The 15,700-nt window shown below is 48.9% G+C and overlaps 1 protein-coding gene across 3 annotated transcripts in view; it reads right to left on the minus strand.

The window, feature by feature from the left end:
- The window catches only part of Sptb (spectrin beta, erythrocytic), a 147,066-nt gene that overhangs the window by 72,190 nt on the left and 59,176 nt on the right, over positions 1-15,700 (minus strand). The window contains exons 1-2 of one of the 3 annotated variants that reach the window (XM_045154131.1): positions 12,505-12,548; positions 7,942-8,143 (exon numbers count right to left, since the gene is read on the minus strand). In XM_045154131.1, the coding sequence (XP_045010066.1) occupies positions 7,942-8,089 (148 nt within the window). In that variant the 5' untranslated portion in view covers positions 8,090-8,143; positions 12,505-12,548. Of the gene's footprint in view, positions 1-7,941; positions 8,144-12,103; positions 12,122-12,504; positions 12,549-15,700 lie in introns of those variants that run through there. The other 2 variants (XM_045154130.1, XM_004649261.2) reach the window with 2 other exon arrangements.

Below are 15,700 nucleotides of genomic sequence, written 5' to 3' on the forward strand. Positions count from 1 at the left end.
ATATGTGTGCCTATTGGGGGGGGGGGATATGAAGCAGTTAGTTGATCCCAAGCAAAGCCGCTGCAGAAAAGATTAGAGAATTTGAACTTGACACTCCAGTAAAGAAGAGCGTGGTGGTTCTCAGGTAAAGAGGCATCTCACTAAGAATGTGCTGGCAGACAAAAATTCTAACTGCCTTGAGTAAACAGGGTTGGACAGGGAGTGGCTGGTGCTGGGGAACCAGCTCAGAGGCAGCTGCAGAAGTCTTGCCTTGTTTGAGGTGATGTGACAGGAGCTAATCTAAAAAATACCATCAACAAAGATCACTTGGCCCTGACAGGTGAAAGTGTTTGGAGGATGTAAGACAGAAATGAGTTCGAGGTTTTGATCAAAGAGCTTCAGGAGGCTGGTGGTGGAGGGGAAACAGGACCGGGCATTTCCGGTGGGATAGAAAGAGGAGATCATGTAGGTTGTCGGAATATTCAAGAGGGCCTGAGGACGGGAAGCCAAGCAGCACCCCTAGGCCTCAGTCCTGACTGTCAGGAGAATGGAGACAGCTCTGCCTGTCCACTTCATAGGGCACTAGAAGGTCGTGGGACAATCTGGGTAAAGCGCAGGAACACAGACAGCTACGTGACCATCAGGTGTCATCAGCAAGCCGCCAGGGTGGCTACTTCGAGGAAACACACTCACTGGGGACGTGAGACTAAGGAAGCCACGGCAATCTAGGACAGAGCCTCAGCTCAGGCAAGAATTCCCGGAGCATCAGATGCATGCGCCACTTTGTGCATGTGGCTTTATGTGGGTACTGGAGATTTGAACTTGGGCTAGGTTCGATTCCCATGTAAAGCCAGATGCACAAAGTGGCACATGCAATGCATCTGGAGTCTGTCTGCAGTGGCTACAGGCCCTGGGGTACCCATACTTTCTCCCTCTGTGTGTCTGTATCTCTCTGCTTGTGAATTAATTAATTAAATAAAATAAAAATTTTAAAGCAAAAACAAACAGGAATTTCTGGAGCACCTATTGGTTGGCTAAAAAGGACCAATTCCTTTCCCCAAGCTGGGACCCGAAGCTCCACCATTCCACATTCTGTGCCCCTAATAGGCCGCTTTTCAGATATCAGGACTGGAAGGGCCTTGGCCATCATCAAGCTCAACTACCCAGTGTTCAGGGGAGGAAACAGGAGCCAGAGGAGCAGAAAAGTGGCTCAGCCAAGGTCGCCTGAGGTATTAGTTACCCTCCCTTCGCTGGAACAAAGTATTTTTATTTCAGCTCACAGTTCCAGGTTACAGCCCATAGGTGGGGGGAAGGAGCCTGAGACAGCTGCTCACATCCCACGACCCCTCTCCTCTTCCTGCAGTTCAGCACCCCGGGGCCATGGAATGGCTGGCGCTGCCCACAGCTAAGGTGGGTCTTCCTACCTGATCTAATCAAGATGGTCCCTCCCAGACATGCACAGAGGCTCAGTTAACCAGCATTATCCTTTACAAGTGATCTTTAGGTCTTGTGAAGTTGACAATCAGTACCAACCCCCACACTGACTACAGCAAACAGAGAGAAGCAAGATGCTGCCGTGGCGCCGGCCGTGACTGCTCTGCGGGCTCAAGATGTCCTCTCCCCTTCCTGGACTTCTGCATGGCCTCCCCCTACATGCTGTCCCAGGAAGTCAGCACGATCACCTCAAACCCAAACGTAAGCAGGCCAGCCACCTGCTCAAAGCAGTCTGATGGCCGGGAGCGGTGCTGGCCCTCTGGCCCTCTCTACTGAAGGCTCCTATCCTGAGCCCCAACTGCTCTCCTGCATAGCACTTCCGTCCCTTGGGCCCTTCAATTTGCCGCTCCTTTATAAATAACCCCCTTCTAAGTTCCCTGCCACTTTCTCCCAGGACCCTGACTTTGCCCATGGTCTGTAAAGGCCTTCTACATATCCCTCCTCTCTCCACCACTGACTTATGCTCAGATGCAAACACACATAATGAGTGAGTTACATAAGCTATGGCTGGTGTTATGAACTCATAACTTCCAGGAAAACATCTTCATAGCTTTTAGGACAAAGTCGTTATTAAGCGCCTGTGTATATCTGTAGTCCCATGTGTGTTTGATTATTTGATCCGCCCCTCTCTCTCTGGGCTGTAAGGTGAGATTTCCTGGCTTGTCTACTTTCTAGCATCTGAAAGCCAAAGGAGTTGGGAGGCAAAATCTTCCTGGAGACTTAGCTGCTTCCTGTCACTCTCTTTCAGTGGCATAATAACAAAAAGAGAGAAAGAAATGAACAAAATGAACAGATGCTCTGAAAACAGCACCCTTGGCATCTCTTCAACCCAGCAGCAAGCAAGGGGCCGGTGGGGACGTGGGCACTGGGGAAGAGTGGGAGGTGGCTGCTCCTGGGGGGCCTGGCGTCGGAGCTTGTCCTTGGGCATGAAGCTGATGGAGTACAGGAAAGTCCCAGCGGTGGAGGAGGCTGTCGGCATGACTCACCCAGACTGCATGGCATGGGGAGGGAACAGAATCTTATTATTAACCACAGAGGATTAATATTTGATAAAGCATCTTCAGAGTGATAGCTAGTAGTCAGCCATGTGAGGGGGAACAGCCTGCTTCTACCAAGACTCTCATAACAGGGAAACAGCTTTCACTAAGATCAGAGAGGGCGACCTGCCCAGGAGCACACAGTGCAGGCGGCATGCTGCCTCTCTCGTGGGCTCCTGCGTAGGTAGCCAGGAGCTTTACCTCCATGGTGGCCTGCCTGGTTTGGATGTAGGGCTCAAGTTCACAACTGCTGACTTGTAAGGGAAAGCTGCTGATCCTCTGATAGTACATTTAAATGGTTGCTATTTCCTTGACTAGGTGTTTTCCCCAAGATACAGTTTTTAAATTAAATCCCATTTTATGTTTTGAAACCTAGAGGAAGAAAAAATATATATCTCAAACCTTTCATTACTAACCACAACCTCTGTGCTCACAGGTGGCTAGAGAGACACTGTGGCCTGAAAAGCTGGCGCCTTGGTGGTGGCTGCCACCTCTATAGACATCAACAGGCCACCACGAAGCAGTGGTCACCCACCCACTGTGTCCCCTAAGAAGAAGTCAGTTGCTCTCTGGATACAGGCCCTTCCAGGGTCCCTGGGTGCTGAGAGAGGGAGTATCCTGGCACAGGTGGGAAGAACCATCCAGAGGACAGGTCAAGCATCTCTTGAAGAGGCATTCAGTGCTTTTGACTACCAAGGTCAGGTGAAACCCGTGGCCTCCCTCCCCAAGGAGCCCCAGGGCAGCAAGGACAGAGGCTAGGGAGCAGCAGGCTCTGATGGGGAATCTGCTGGCCACAGAACTTTACCTCGGGGCCTGGGAACCGTGGGTCAGCATCTATGGTGCTTCTGGGCACAGGAACACAGCCTGCAGTGCCTCCGTGTTCCTGTTACATCCCCTAAGCTGCCCTCATCCACCGGCACCGCCCCGCCTCACCTCCCGCCCGGGCAAGAGCACACCTTGCTCACCTCGACTTTGAAGCACTCTGGTTTCCAATTTAAAGGCAAAAATGGAGCACCCCACATAATGCCATGGCCCTGGTTTTATTTTTTATTTTTTTTATTTTTTAAATATATTTTTTAAATTTTTTATTTATTTATTTGGGAGCAACAGACACAGAGAGAAAGACAGATGGAGAGAGAGAGAATGGGCGCGCCAGGGCTTCCAGCCTCTGCAAATGAACTCCAGACGCGTGCGCCCCCTTGTGCATCTGGCTAACGTGGGACTTGGGGAACCGAGCCTCGAACCGGGGTCCTTAGGCTTCATAGGCAAGCGCTTAACCGCTAAGCCATCTCTCCAGCCCAGGCCCTGGTTTTAAAAAGAAAGGCTCTGTTCACTTTCTCCCTTCGTGACTGCTTGACCGGGCAGAGCACAGGAGGAAGATGGAGACAGAATGTGTCATCCTTTCTTCCTCACAGGCCCCTCTTGGGAGGCCCTGGACTGCAGCCCTGCTGAAACCTTGGAGATGCCTCTGCCTCGAGGAGCCATAAATCACACAGCAGGTGGCACATGGGGCGCAGGATGCCACGTTGCGCGCCTGTGTAAGGCAGGGGAGTGGGAAGGAGGAAGGGTAGGCAAGGAGAAAGCTGGCACCCTTCTGTTGCGTGCCTCCACCACTTCCGCCTTGCCCACCAGGTACAGGGCAGAGGGTGCGGAAGGCACAGAGCTCCTGGGTTGAGGTGAGTCCAGAGGACAGTGCTGTGGCTGGTCACCCCCTGCAGCCCTTCATCTCCCTTGCAGGTGGCCACCCCTGTTTGTGAGTGGAGGTCAGCAGTGAAAAGGGGAAAGGAAAGAAAACAGGGTTTGAGCCACAGCGAGGGTCGCTCCAGGAGAGCCCGGGAGCCTTACAACTGAAACATGAAGGCCAGAACTTTCTGTGAGGACAGGAACTTGGGCTTTTGAGCTGTTTCCTTTCCTCGAATCCCGTCAAGCAGGCTCCGAAGGTAGAAATGCACCGGAAACAGTCACGAAAGCCCCAAGTCAGGAGGCAGCCTCTGCGCCACCCCACTTCACCGTGGCACGTGCTGCCAGCTGGAGATTGACATTAGCGGGTCAAGATCTGCTCAGAGATCTAAGGAAACTATTACTGCCGAGCCCCAGCCCTCACCTTGGCATTGCCAAGGTCAAGGTTTCTTCCTCATCCTCCCCTTCACCTTAGTCAGGCACGTCACATTAAAAAGTCAGCCGTTCTGGAGCGCAGTCAGGTTTTCACACGTGAGGTCAGGGCAGCCAGGCGGCTTGTTTAGTTAGGCCCAGGGAGGAATCGGCAGCAACAGTATGAAAGGCAGAATAGGGCCGGGCGAGGTGACGCACGCCTTTGATCCCAGCCCTCAGGAGGCAGAGGAAGGAGGATCGCTGTGAGTTCAAGGCCACCCTGAGGCTACATAGTGAATTCCAGGTCAGCCTGAGCTAGGGTGAGACCCTACCTCGAACCCCCCCCCAAAATAAATAAACAAATAAATAAATAAAAAGAGGCAGATTGGTGTACCTGAGGGTGACATCCAAGACTGTCCTCTAGGCTCCAGAGGCATGGACATATATGCACATGTGTCCCCCACACATACATACAAAAATAACCCTGGGAAAATGTGACATGCTCCCTTTCTCTGCTCTGCCCATCCAGCAGAATGGGTTCCATCCTGGCAGACCTTCTCAGACTGTTAGGTTCTAACAGAAGTCACTCCCAAGTATTTCTCAGGAGCCAGTCAACTGCTTAGGTTATTGGTTAAAACACTGAAAGGATCCCAGACTTCCCTGTTTAATTTGTAACCAGGTTTTGGGAGCTAAGGTCTGGACACATGACTTTACAGTCTGAAAGAGGCCCTGTCCCTGGAGGGAGGAAAGGAGCTCATAGTTTCAACCAGGCCCAGGCACGGGCAAGGTCAATGTAGGCTTGTTCCTGATCAACCAGGGATGCGTGTGCAGTTTCTCATGGGATGCCCTCATTTCCTCTTGTTTATGCTTCTTTAAAAAAAAAAATTATCTATCTATCATTTATCTATCTATCTATCTATCTATCTATCTATCTATCTATTTATTTTTTTATTTGAGAGAGACAGACATATACAGAGTGCCCACACCAGAACCTCCAGCCATTGCAAACAATCTCCAGACGCATGTGCCACCTTGTGCATCTGGCTTATGTGGGTTCTGGGGAATTGAACCTGGGTCCTTATGCTTTGCAGGTAAGTGCCTTAACCACTCAGGCATCTTTCCAGCCTCATTCATGCCTCTTTAAACCCACCTCCACCAGTGTCCTACACACCTCATCTGCTCTGGCTGCCCCACCCACAAACCAACCAGAGGCGCCCTTAGCCCTTCTGCCCGCCCAGGTCACAGGCACCCTTCAGCTCCTGGACTGCCGCCTCCACAAACTATTCTGATTCTCTGTGCATCTCCTCCTTGACTCTCTCGTTGCCATTTAATTTATGTGCCTTCCTCACAGTTCTCCCCTAATTCTATTCATGCTAATTAATTGTGAGCATAGTTCATTTTCCCCTAATAGGTTATGAAGTCCTTAGAGACAGATGCTTTATTAAATTCATTTCTATGGTTCCTCCCCCCATACCTCCTTTCATATCTGGCTTGGGGGTTAGCCTTTTTTTATTTAAAAATGTATTTATTTATTAGAGAGAGAATGGACCTACCAGGGCCTTTAATCACTGCAAATTCCAGATGCATGTGCCACCTTGTTCATTTAGCTATACATGGGTACTGGGGAATCAAACCTGGGTCCTTTGGCTTTGTAGGCAAGCACCTTAACCACTGAGCCATATTTCCAGCCTTGGTGTTAGCCTTAAACTTAGTAGAAGCACAATAAATAATTGTTAAAATGGTATTCATCTTGGTTTCCTAAGAATACACACACACACACACACACACATATATATGATGTATGTATCATATGCCATATATGTGGCATCTGGGAAACAGATCAAAGAATGTGCACACTCAGGACAGTCCCACTCCTCATTCTGTCCTTCAGCAAATTTTATAGAACATTGCACCCGCTCTCTCTACCCACATTGCCAAGGTCACTGCAGCCAAATGCAGCCACCATGGAGAAAGAAAAATAAACCAGAATGGCAAAGCCAAAGGTGTCAGCCAGGTTTTGTTATTTAAAGAGGTTAAAATCACAGGTTAAAATCCCAGGGGTCACTGCCATTTCTCCACAGAAAACCAAAGATGGGTTTTGGGGAGGGGGAGGGAGCTAGGAAAGGTGAGGAGACAAGGGAAGAAGCAAGGAAGTTTCCTGTAAGAATCAGGACATAAAGGGTGATGTTTTAGTCCTATCATGACGAGGGAGATGAGATGCCATATTCTCTTTTTGCAAAGAGACGAAAAGGCCAATGTAATTCCTGAGGAGTCTAGGGTCTTGCTCACACATCAAGGTCAGCCAGGGACTGTGGAATCTGGGAATGGACTAGAGGGAGGACAGCATCATGAATTTCCAGTAGGACCATAACAGAAGGTGGGAGAACAATTCCAAAGAGTCCCCATGGGCATGGTTGCGTTTTTCTGACCAGGGGACACAAGGAGCCATCGGTGATGGGTTCTGCCCACTCTGGTCTGACCACGGGTGGATCAGGTAAAGGAGCCCTTCTAGTGCCACATACCCTATATGCCTCAAACTTTCTTCATTGTCCAAGAACTGAAGTCAAGTTCTAGAGAAACAATAGAAACAGAGTTGGTAAGGGATTTTAAAAAATCCCCAAGAATCAGATGTCAGCTAGCAGAGGGAGGAAAAAAAACAAAACAAAACACTTCTGCTAGACATGTCAGGTATTTTATCCCCTACACACACATACACACACACACACACACACACACACACACACACACACACAGAGAGAGAGAGAGAGAGAGAGAGAGAGAGAGAGAGAGAGAGAGAGAGACACCATTATAAGCCTGCTAAGTACAAATTTAATTCCAGTTCAAGGATAAGAGCTCCAAACAGAAAATCCTCCTCCTGAGGCAGAGTGGAGAGGATTCTAGGATGCTATCTGTTCTCAATTTTCTCTTTTCTTTTGGGACCATAGATAGGATGGTCTCTCTGAGCCCAGCCAGGTCACCACGTGCACTGGATGCCCCTCTCATTTGAGCCTAGCTGTGCACCCAGGCTTCCTCGTACTTCTGACTTTGGCCCCAGGCCATTCTGGACCCGGGCAGAGGGCGGGCCTGCCTGGCCCACCAACTCCAGCACCTCCCTGCCTCTCAGGGCACCTGGGAGGAAGTGGAGGGTACACAGGCAAGCTACTGTCGCCCGCGCTCCCTGAGGAAGGGGTGTTCCCTGAGCTGGGCAAAGGTGTCTCCAACACTGCCACCGCAGGGCTCACCAGACACACACAGGGGCTTCATCACGGTGAGAAGGGGCACGGACCTGCAGGGGACTGTGAGCACTCCTCTAACTAACCCCCACGGCCCCAAGAAGTACCTGCCAAGGCCTTGATCCGGGACCTCTCAAAGAGCCTGGCTGAGCTGTTGTCATTATCCAGCTCGTCGTCCGGGGCATCCCAGCGGGCATTGATCCGGCTGTATGGTGGCTGGTTGCCCACATTTTCAAACTCTGTGGCGGATGTCATGTCAGCAGGCTCTTCTTAACAGCTATGCCTGCCTCAGTCTTCATGGAAGGGTCCCTAGGGGACAGCAATACAGTCAGAGGGTTAGCTCCTCAGCCCATTGCTCTTTTTTTCCCCCCCTTAGGGGAAACTTATTGGGAACATCCAACAGAAGCAGATTGTGGTGGGGGCATCACACTGTGCCATCTGCCAGGGCTTCTTACCCAGGGTCTCGGGTTCCTGTGTTATAAAATAGTGCGGTAGCAGAAATAGTAACGGCGGCAGTGGCGCGGACAGAGATGGAGATGGAGAGCCGCACGCAGCCAGGCTCAGGCTGGCCAGCAGGTGGAGACGTCAGTCGCAGCAAGACAGCTTCCTTCAAACCCCCGCTGCCACTGCTTTGGGGAGCTAGAGGGACAGCTCTCCTGGGCACCAGAAACTGGTATGTATGTGGGTGAGGGGGCAGGCTGGGAAGAGCAGCCTCCACTTGGTGGCCTGAGACCAGAAGCCAACCTGATGGGGAAGAGATGGGGACAGGCAAAAGGAGGGGAGAAGGGGGACATTGGATGACTCAAACAGGAATGGGGGGTGCATGCTGTGAGCATTAAGCTGACACTTAAGCCACAAGCCTCCAAGTGTGGGGGAGTGTCTTTCTTCACTGAGGTTGGTCAAGATCCCTGAGTTCTTTTCTTTGGAAAGTTGAGCTCGTTTTACCGCCTTCTTTGAAGTGTAACCAGGTACCGGGATAAAGTCTCCTGTTGAATCCCAGACTAGCCCAAGCAACCCCGGGGGAGCCTGTCGTCCCGTCCAGCCCAGCAGCACGTGGCACTAGATAGACAGACCACTGCAGGGATAACGGAGCCATACGTCACGTGTGCATGCGACGAGCACAGGCATCGAGAGCACTCACTTGCCCTCCACTTACCCTTGCTGCTCATTCATTCATTCATTCACTTATTCCTCACAGTGAACTCAAATATGCGCCAAGTTCCAATGAGGAGGCGCGGACTGTGCTGGGCCTTGAGTAAGACACGAAGGGCCCGTATCCTTACGGAGCTAATACTCTGGCAAGGGTAACAACAATAAAACGGACAATTATAATAACATACACAGGGTGCCGTGGCTGGGTATGTTAGGGACTGGGTGCCAAGGGTAGTTCAGGGTGATGGATAAATGATTTCCAAGGAAGGCTGAAGGAATCCATGAGGGGACAGGTGGAAATGGACAAGAGCAGGTGCCATAGTTTAGAGGTGAGAAAGCACACAGCAAGACTGAGAAGCTTAAGCATAGCTGGAGTTAGGCTCCAGAGATGGCTTAGTGCTTTAAGACACTTGTCTGCAAAGCCAAAGGACCCAGGTTCAATCCCCCAGTACCCACGTAAGCCAGAGGCATAAGGTGGCACATGTGTTTGGAGCTCATTTGCAGTAGTTAGAGATTCTGGAGTGCCCATTTCTCTCTGTGTGTCTGCCTCTCTTTCTCTCTTTCAAAATAAATAAATGAATAAAATATTTAAAAAATTTAAAACAAAAAGCATAGCCGGAGTATGGGGAAAGTAGGGGGAAGGTGAGACGTGATGCCAGAGGGGTCACCATGGTTATGAATGTTCCAGATCTTTGGGGCATGATTAGCTTCCCTTATCTGTACCTAACATTCAGTCATTTTCCTGAGAACTTCTGGGACTCCAAGTTCAAATGTGTGAGACAGAAACAGGAAGCCCAGAGCCTTTACATTCAGGAGATGGAAACAGTGGGAATGGGGAGTAGAGGCAAGGTGACAGGCAAATGACAAGTGTCACCAACTATAGGACCATATACCATATTCTCTGTTTTAAAAACTTTTTATTTATTTACAAGTGGCGAGAGAGAGAGAGAGAAATGCATGCTCCAGGGCCTCCTGCTACTGCAAATGAACTCCAGAGGCATGCGTCACTTTGTGCATCTGGCTTACATGGGTAATCTGGGCCTTTAGGCTTTGCAAGCAAATTTCTTTAACCACTGGGCAATCTCTCCATACACCCATACACCAGATTCTCATATCCATCAACAAAAACACACGGGCTCCAGCACAAACACATTCCCAAGGTGGCGGCTCGCATCCAACACACGGACCCTCTTCCCAACAAGGCGCACACGGGCTAAAGACACGAAGCATGCTCACCAGTTCTGGCACAGTACTGCAGACCTTATTTTTCAAACTCAGAGTCATTTCAGACATTTTGTCCCCCGATCTGATGAATCAATCCCACCACATCCCTTTGAGGTAAATAAGATAGGAGCTAGAATTATCCACCTTAATTGCACAAGGGGGAAAAAAAAAAAACAACCCAGGCCTAACACTTGGAAGCCTCCCCAAGGTCATCTAGGGAACTACTGTACTGGCTTAGAGCAAAAGGCCAAATTGTAGCCCAGCTTATTTCCCTTGGCCGGACTGCTTTTAGGAATGCAGATAGAGAAAGAATATGGCCCATGAGGACAGATGGTATTCTCCAGCCACCATGCCTGGGTAAAGGTATTGCCTGCTGCTCAGGGAAAGGGACCATGAAAGTTGGGAAAAAAAATCAGTCCTAACCCAAACAAAGCATATGCCGGCTTGACAGGGCTGTGGCCAACAGCACTTTGTCCCTTTGAATAGCTTTTCCCCCTCCATGCATGTATACGCTGCTTCCAGGGCTGACATTTCCTGCTCAAAGACTTGAGCAAAGCGACCTAAAAGGGATTCTCCACTCGCCATGCCTTTCCCATCTCCTTTAAGCGATGTGACCACTGGTTTAGAGGCTTAAGCTGAAGAGGGACTTACGAACCGACACCCCCATGGGGTCACAAGTCTGTCCAGCAGCCCCCCTGAGAAGGACCAAGCTGGCAGACATAGGCGGTGAGGTAAGACCAATCCCTGAGCACAGGAGGTAACCAGACCCTGGCTCGCCCTCCTCATCCTGGGCTATTTTTAAGAGTGGCTGAGAGAGGCCCGGGCCGTGGGGCCGGGGAGTGAGATTACCTTAGCCGTGGCTCCGTAAATAAGTCTGCCCCAGAAAGATGAGCCTGTGCAGGCAGACCGGCAGAACCTGGCGTTCAAGGCAAGATTGATGGCCCCTGGTGCAGGAGAACAGTGACTCGCCTGCAATTCATCCTGCTTAAAAACGCCATCCTTCCTGAGAATGCGGCTCAGAAAAGCAACAGCCAGGCAGTGGGTCTGCCAGGGATGTGGGGGAAAAAAGTCTGTGTGTCTAGATGCATGTTTGTTTACTTGCTTCCTTATTTGTTTGTGGAAAAGCCAGATAACACAGAAAGAAGATTTATCAAGGAAAACGAGGCCTTCCTCCTAACAGCCCAGCCCCTGCCCAGATGGCATTTCATCAGAGTCAAGGGGTGGTGGCATGGGCCCATGTGCTCCGGCAAGGATGCTGTCAGAAAATCAGATGTGAGGGCAGACAGGAAGAAAATAGCAAGACAGGAAAGCTGTTGATGAAAGAACCCCTACAGTGTACCTGAAATCAAGTTCAACTCCAGGTTTCCTCAGCATCACCCATGCCTCCTTTCATTACGGTCACCGTGGTCCCTCAAAGGCCTGACTATAAAGAGACCACTGGGTCTAGAAACAAAAGCGCAGGGTGAGGGTTGATGGGGAGGGGGGAATACTTAATCAGATGAGGAGTCACAGAAATGGCATTCAAGTTGATACCTGGTGGGGGGATTGAAAATGAGATGACATGGTCACTTTTCAAATGTGTAAGTCATGTGTGCATTCACAGTGGTCCCTTATACTTCATGGAGGACCACAAGCACAGAACTAAACTTAGACTCTATGCCCCTCTCTCAGCAAGCCCAGGGTGGGGGGGATATGTTTGAGACAGTTCCTTGTGCACTCATTTCCTGGTTACCCTGAAGCACCCCCCCCCATAAAAAAGTCCTTCTCAAGCCATCAAAACCGTTGTCAAAGTTAAGGTCCGTCTTCCCTGGCCCAGGGCAGCCTACGTGCCATGGTGACCATAGATCTGCATGTTTAGTAGCAGGGCAGTCCCATCTCCAGAGTTACCCTTACCTGTGAGCTGCCATCTCCTGTCCTTAGGTCATCCTGCATAGGTCAGGTCCCCAGAAACTTGCCCACACACAGCTCCGTGCTGAACAGCCCCATATGATTTACACAGCGCGCACGCTCGCCGAAAGAATGTGCCTACTCAACAGGGTGATTGTACAGCGGCTCTGACACAAGCCTTTCAAACACAGCCAGGAGCCGGTCTGCCTCTAGAGCAAACGTTAGGCTTCGGAATCCCAGCCTCATGTGCCCTGGCCAGCTCATGGGTGAGGACCTGGCAAAGTGCAAGTGGTCACAAAGCTCACCCATCAGGCTGAGTTGTGGCTCCTGTCATCGTTCCCACAGCCCCCACGCAAAAGGAATACACACCCCTCCCTCCCCAAGATCTCCAATGGGATAAGCCGTACCCCTTTTTCTTCCCCAGGTCCCTCATAGGAGGGAAGCAACAAAGTGCAGACTTCCAGGAAACGGGGTTGAGGTGGAGGCCGATGTAGCTGCTCAGACACCAACTTCCTTAAGCAGGATTTAGACCCGCTGCTTTGCCTGGTTTGCCTCTCATCTGTTTTCTAGTTTGCTCTGCTTTCTGTGCTACCTCAAAGCTGCTTTTAACCTGTTAGGTACTATGACAACCCCAGTTAGGAGATTAAATCCTCAAGTTCCCCTGGTAACCAATGAGGGAACATGCCCTATCCACTCTCTCTGATCATAATCACATGGCGTGTTCACAAACACCTTAAAGAACAGTCAAATACATAAAAACACATTCACCTGCATATACACCAAAACAGAATGGGAAGCAATGGGATGGTAGAATGCTTGCTCTAAACCTACCTTCCTCCCCACTCCCAAGGGTAGTCTGCTATCTAATGGCTCTCACTATCTCCATCTGTTAATTGCAGTTCAGTCATAACATACCTAAGACCCAGCACATAGCTCCCAGGACAGCGGAACGGGGGACTTCCAGCACTGTGGGGCCACAGTGCATCCCGGGTAAATGTCACCCATGAGCCACCTTCCCAGCAGCCGGACACCACCAACAGTGTCTGGACAAGTCATTTCTCCTCCTCAAAACACACTCTGCTTTTCCACTTCCTGAAGTTCCCCTTCTAACCCAGCCTGGCTGCCCAGCAGTAGGGTTGGGGCTTGGGGTTCTTAGAGCCCCAAGATTCCTGTCTGTGGTTGCCAGCCACTTGGTCACTCTTGACTATTACTGTTTGGTGAGGCCATTCCCAGTGTCCCCGTGCTAGTTTCTGTTACTAGGCAGGGACTTCATGTCACAACTTGCCCACCCTCATCATGGAAAACAAAATCTCCGACTAAGAACTGGCTCCAGCTACGCCGCAGCTGCTGGGATGGGCGTGGGGTGGGGAGCCCGGCTCTACCAGTGCTTCCAGGGGTTGGTGCTCCAGAACAGCATCTACCAGCACCTCGCCTCCTGCCCAGAGGCAAAGGACCACTGGGACAATTGGAGGCGAGAGGGGAGACAGCACTCTTACATACAGGTTGAAGACGGAAAATTTGAAAAAACTCCAAATTCAGAAATTTCGAGCACTGACATGATGCCGCAAGTAGAAAAATTCCTCTGGGCCTGACCTCACGATAGGTTACAGTCAACACTCAGGCTCACTCAAAAGACTGCATAAAATTACCCAAGGCTATGTATACAAGATACACATGAAGCGAATTAATTTCACACTTATCCTTTGGCTCCCTCTCTAAAGTATCTCATTGTTTTATACATACATACATATATATACATATATATATATATGTATATATATGTGTGTGTGTGTATGTCAATATTCCAAAATCAGAAATGACAATCTAAATTCCAAAACACTTCAAGTCCCACACCTTTCAGTACATAGTCTTCAGTGACTCTCCTCTCTTGGTATTTCCTGGTTTACTGCTGACATTGACAGAAGGCTATCACGACCCAGTCCTAATTCCTCTTTTCTCTCTCAACTTAACTTCTTCAAGATCAACCCTGGTCTCTTCTCCCAGAATAAGTAATGTTTTATAGTAGTTGAATTGACAAAAAGTTAAATGTCCAATTTTTCTTCTTTTCTCCAAAACCTATAGTAACTTCTCTTCTCAGAGGAAAACTGTAAGAGTTCATGAGGTCTCAACACTGTAGTGAGGTCTGGATATTGGAAATGGTCAAGAGTAGTTGAAATAAATTTAAAATGGTATTAGGGGCTGGAGAGATGGCTTAGCGGTTGAGTGCTTGCTTGTGAAGCCTAAGGACCCTGGTTCGAGCCTCAATTCCCCAGGACCCATGTTAGCCAGATGCATAAGGTAGTGCATGCACCTGGAGTTCGTTTGCAGTGGCTGGAGGCCCTGGTGTGCCCATTCTCTCTCTCTCTCTCTCTGCCTCTTTCTCTGTTTGTCTGTCTGTCGCTCTCAAATAAATAAAAATAAACAAAAAATTCCAAATGGTAATTGACTATTTCTAGTGAAATAACTGATTCAGAAAATAACGAATGAATGTTGCCATCAAGAGCAGGATTAGACATTGTGTGCCTCTTGATAAGATGTACCACGAAAGACATCAATCACGTCCTGGGATATTTTTTTTTAATTTTTATTAACATTTTCCATGATTATAAAATATATCCCATGGTAATTCCCTCCCTCCCCACCCCCACACTTTCCCATTTGAAATTCCATTCTCCATCATATTACTTCCCCATTACAATCATTGTAATTACATATATACAATATCAACCTATTAAGTATCCTCCCCTCTTCCTTTCTCTACCCTTTATGTCTCCTTTTTAACTTACTGGCCTCTGCTACTAAGTATTTTCATTCTCACGCAGAAGCCCAGTCATCTGTAGCTAGGATCCACATATGAGAGAGAACATGTGGCGCTTGGCTTTCTGGGTCTGAATTACCTCACTTAGTATAATACTTTCCAACGACCTGGGATATTTTTGCCAAAATTGTTGAACTTCGACATGAGCATGTCTTTGGAGCTAGCTTCAGATTTTCAGGAATTACATGAAATTGAGACAAGTTAAATGAGGATGCAAAAAGACAAACCCAGAATGTCAGTACCCTATAGACAACTGATTTAGTTTCTTCAAAAATTAAATATCATTAAAACAAAGACAGAAAAAGGAGGCAAAGAGTAAGGATTATTGTAGACCAAGAGAGACTTAGGAAATATAATAACCAAATAATGTGTACCTTGTTGGGATCTTGAATCACAAAACAACTATCAAAACATTATGAGGCAATCTAGAATGTCTGTACTAAGGACTCAATTTTAGGTAATAATCAGGAACTACAGTCAATTGAGTTAGGTATGATAGTAGAATTATGGTTATGAAAAAAATAAACAACCAGATTTAAAAACTTTTATTTCTCTCCCTCTCCGTGTGTGTGTGTATAGTGTGTACTGTGTCAAGGTCTCCTGCTGCTGCAAATGTCATGTGCCATTTTGGGTCTGTAGTCTGGTTTTATGTGCATGCTGGGAAATAGAACCTGGGCAGCTAGGCTTTGTAAGAAAGTGCCTTTAGCCACTGAGCCATTTCCCCAGTCCCACACTGGAAGTTTTAACAATATAGAAGAGTGCGGTGGTGGACATGACATGATGCC

Source organism: Jaculus jaculus, chromosome 7 (assembly GCF_020740685.1).
Source record: "Jaculus jaculus isolate mJacJac1 chromosome 7, mJacJac1.mat.Y.cur, whole genome shotgun sequence".
In the NCBI taxonomy this organism is placed as follows: Eukaryota; Metazoa; Chordata; class Mammalia; order Rodentia; family Dipodidae; genus Jaculus; species Jaculus jaculus.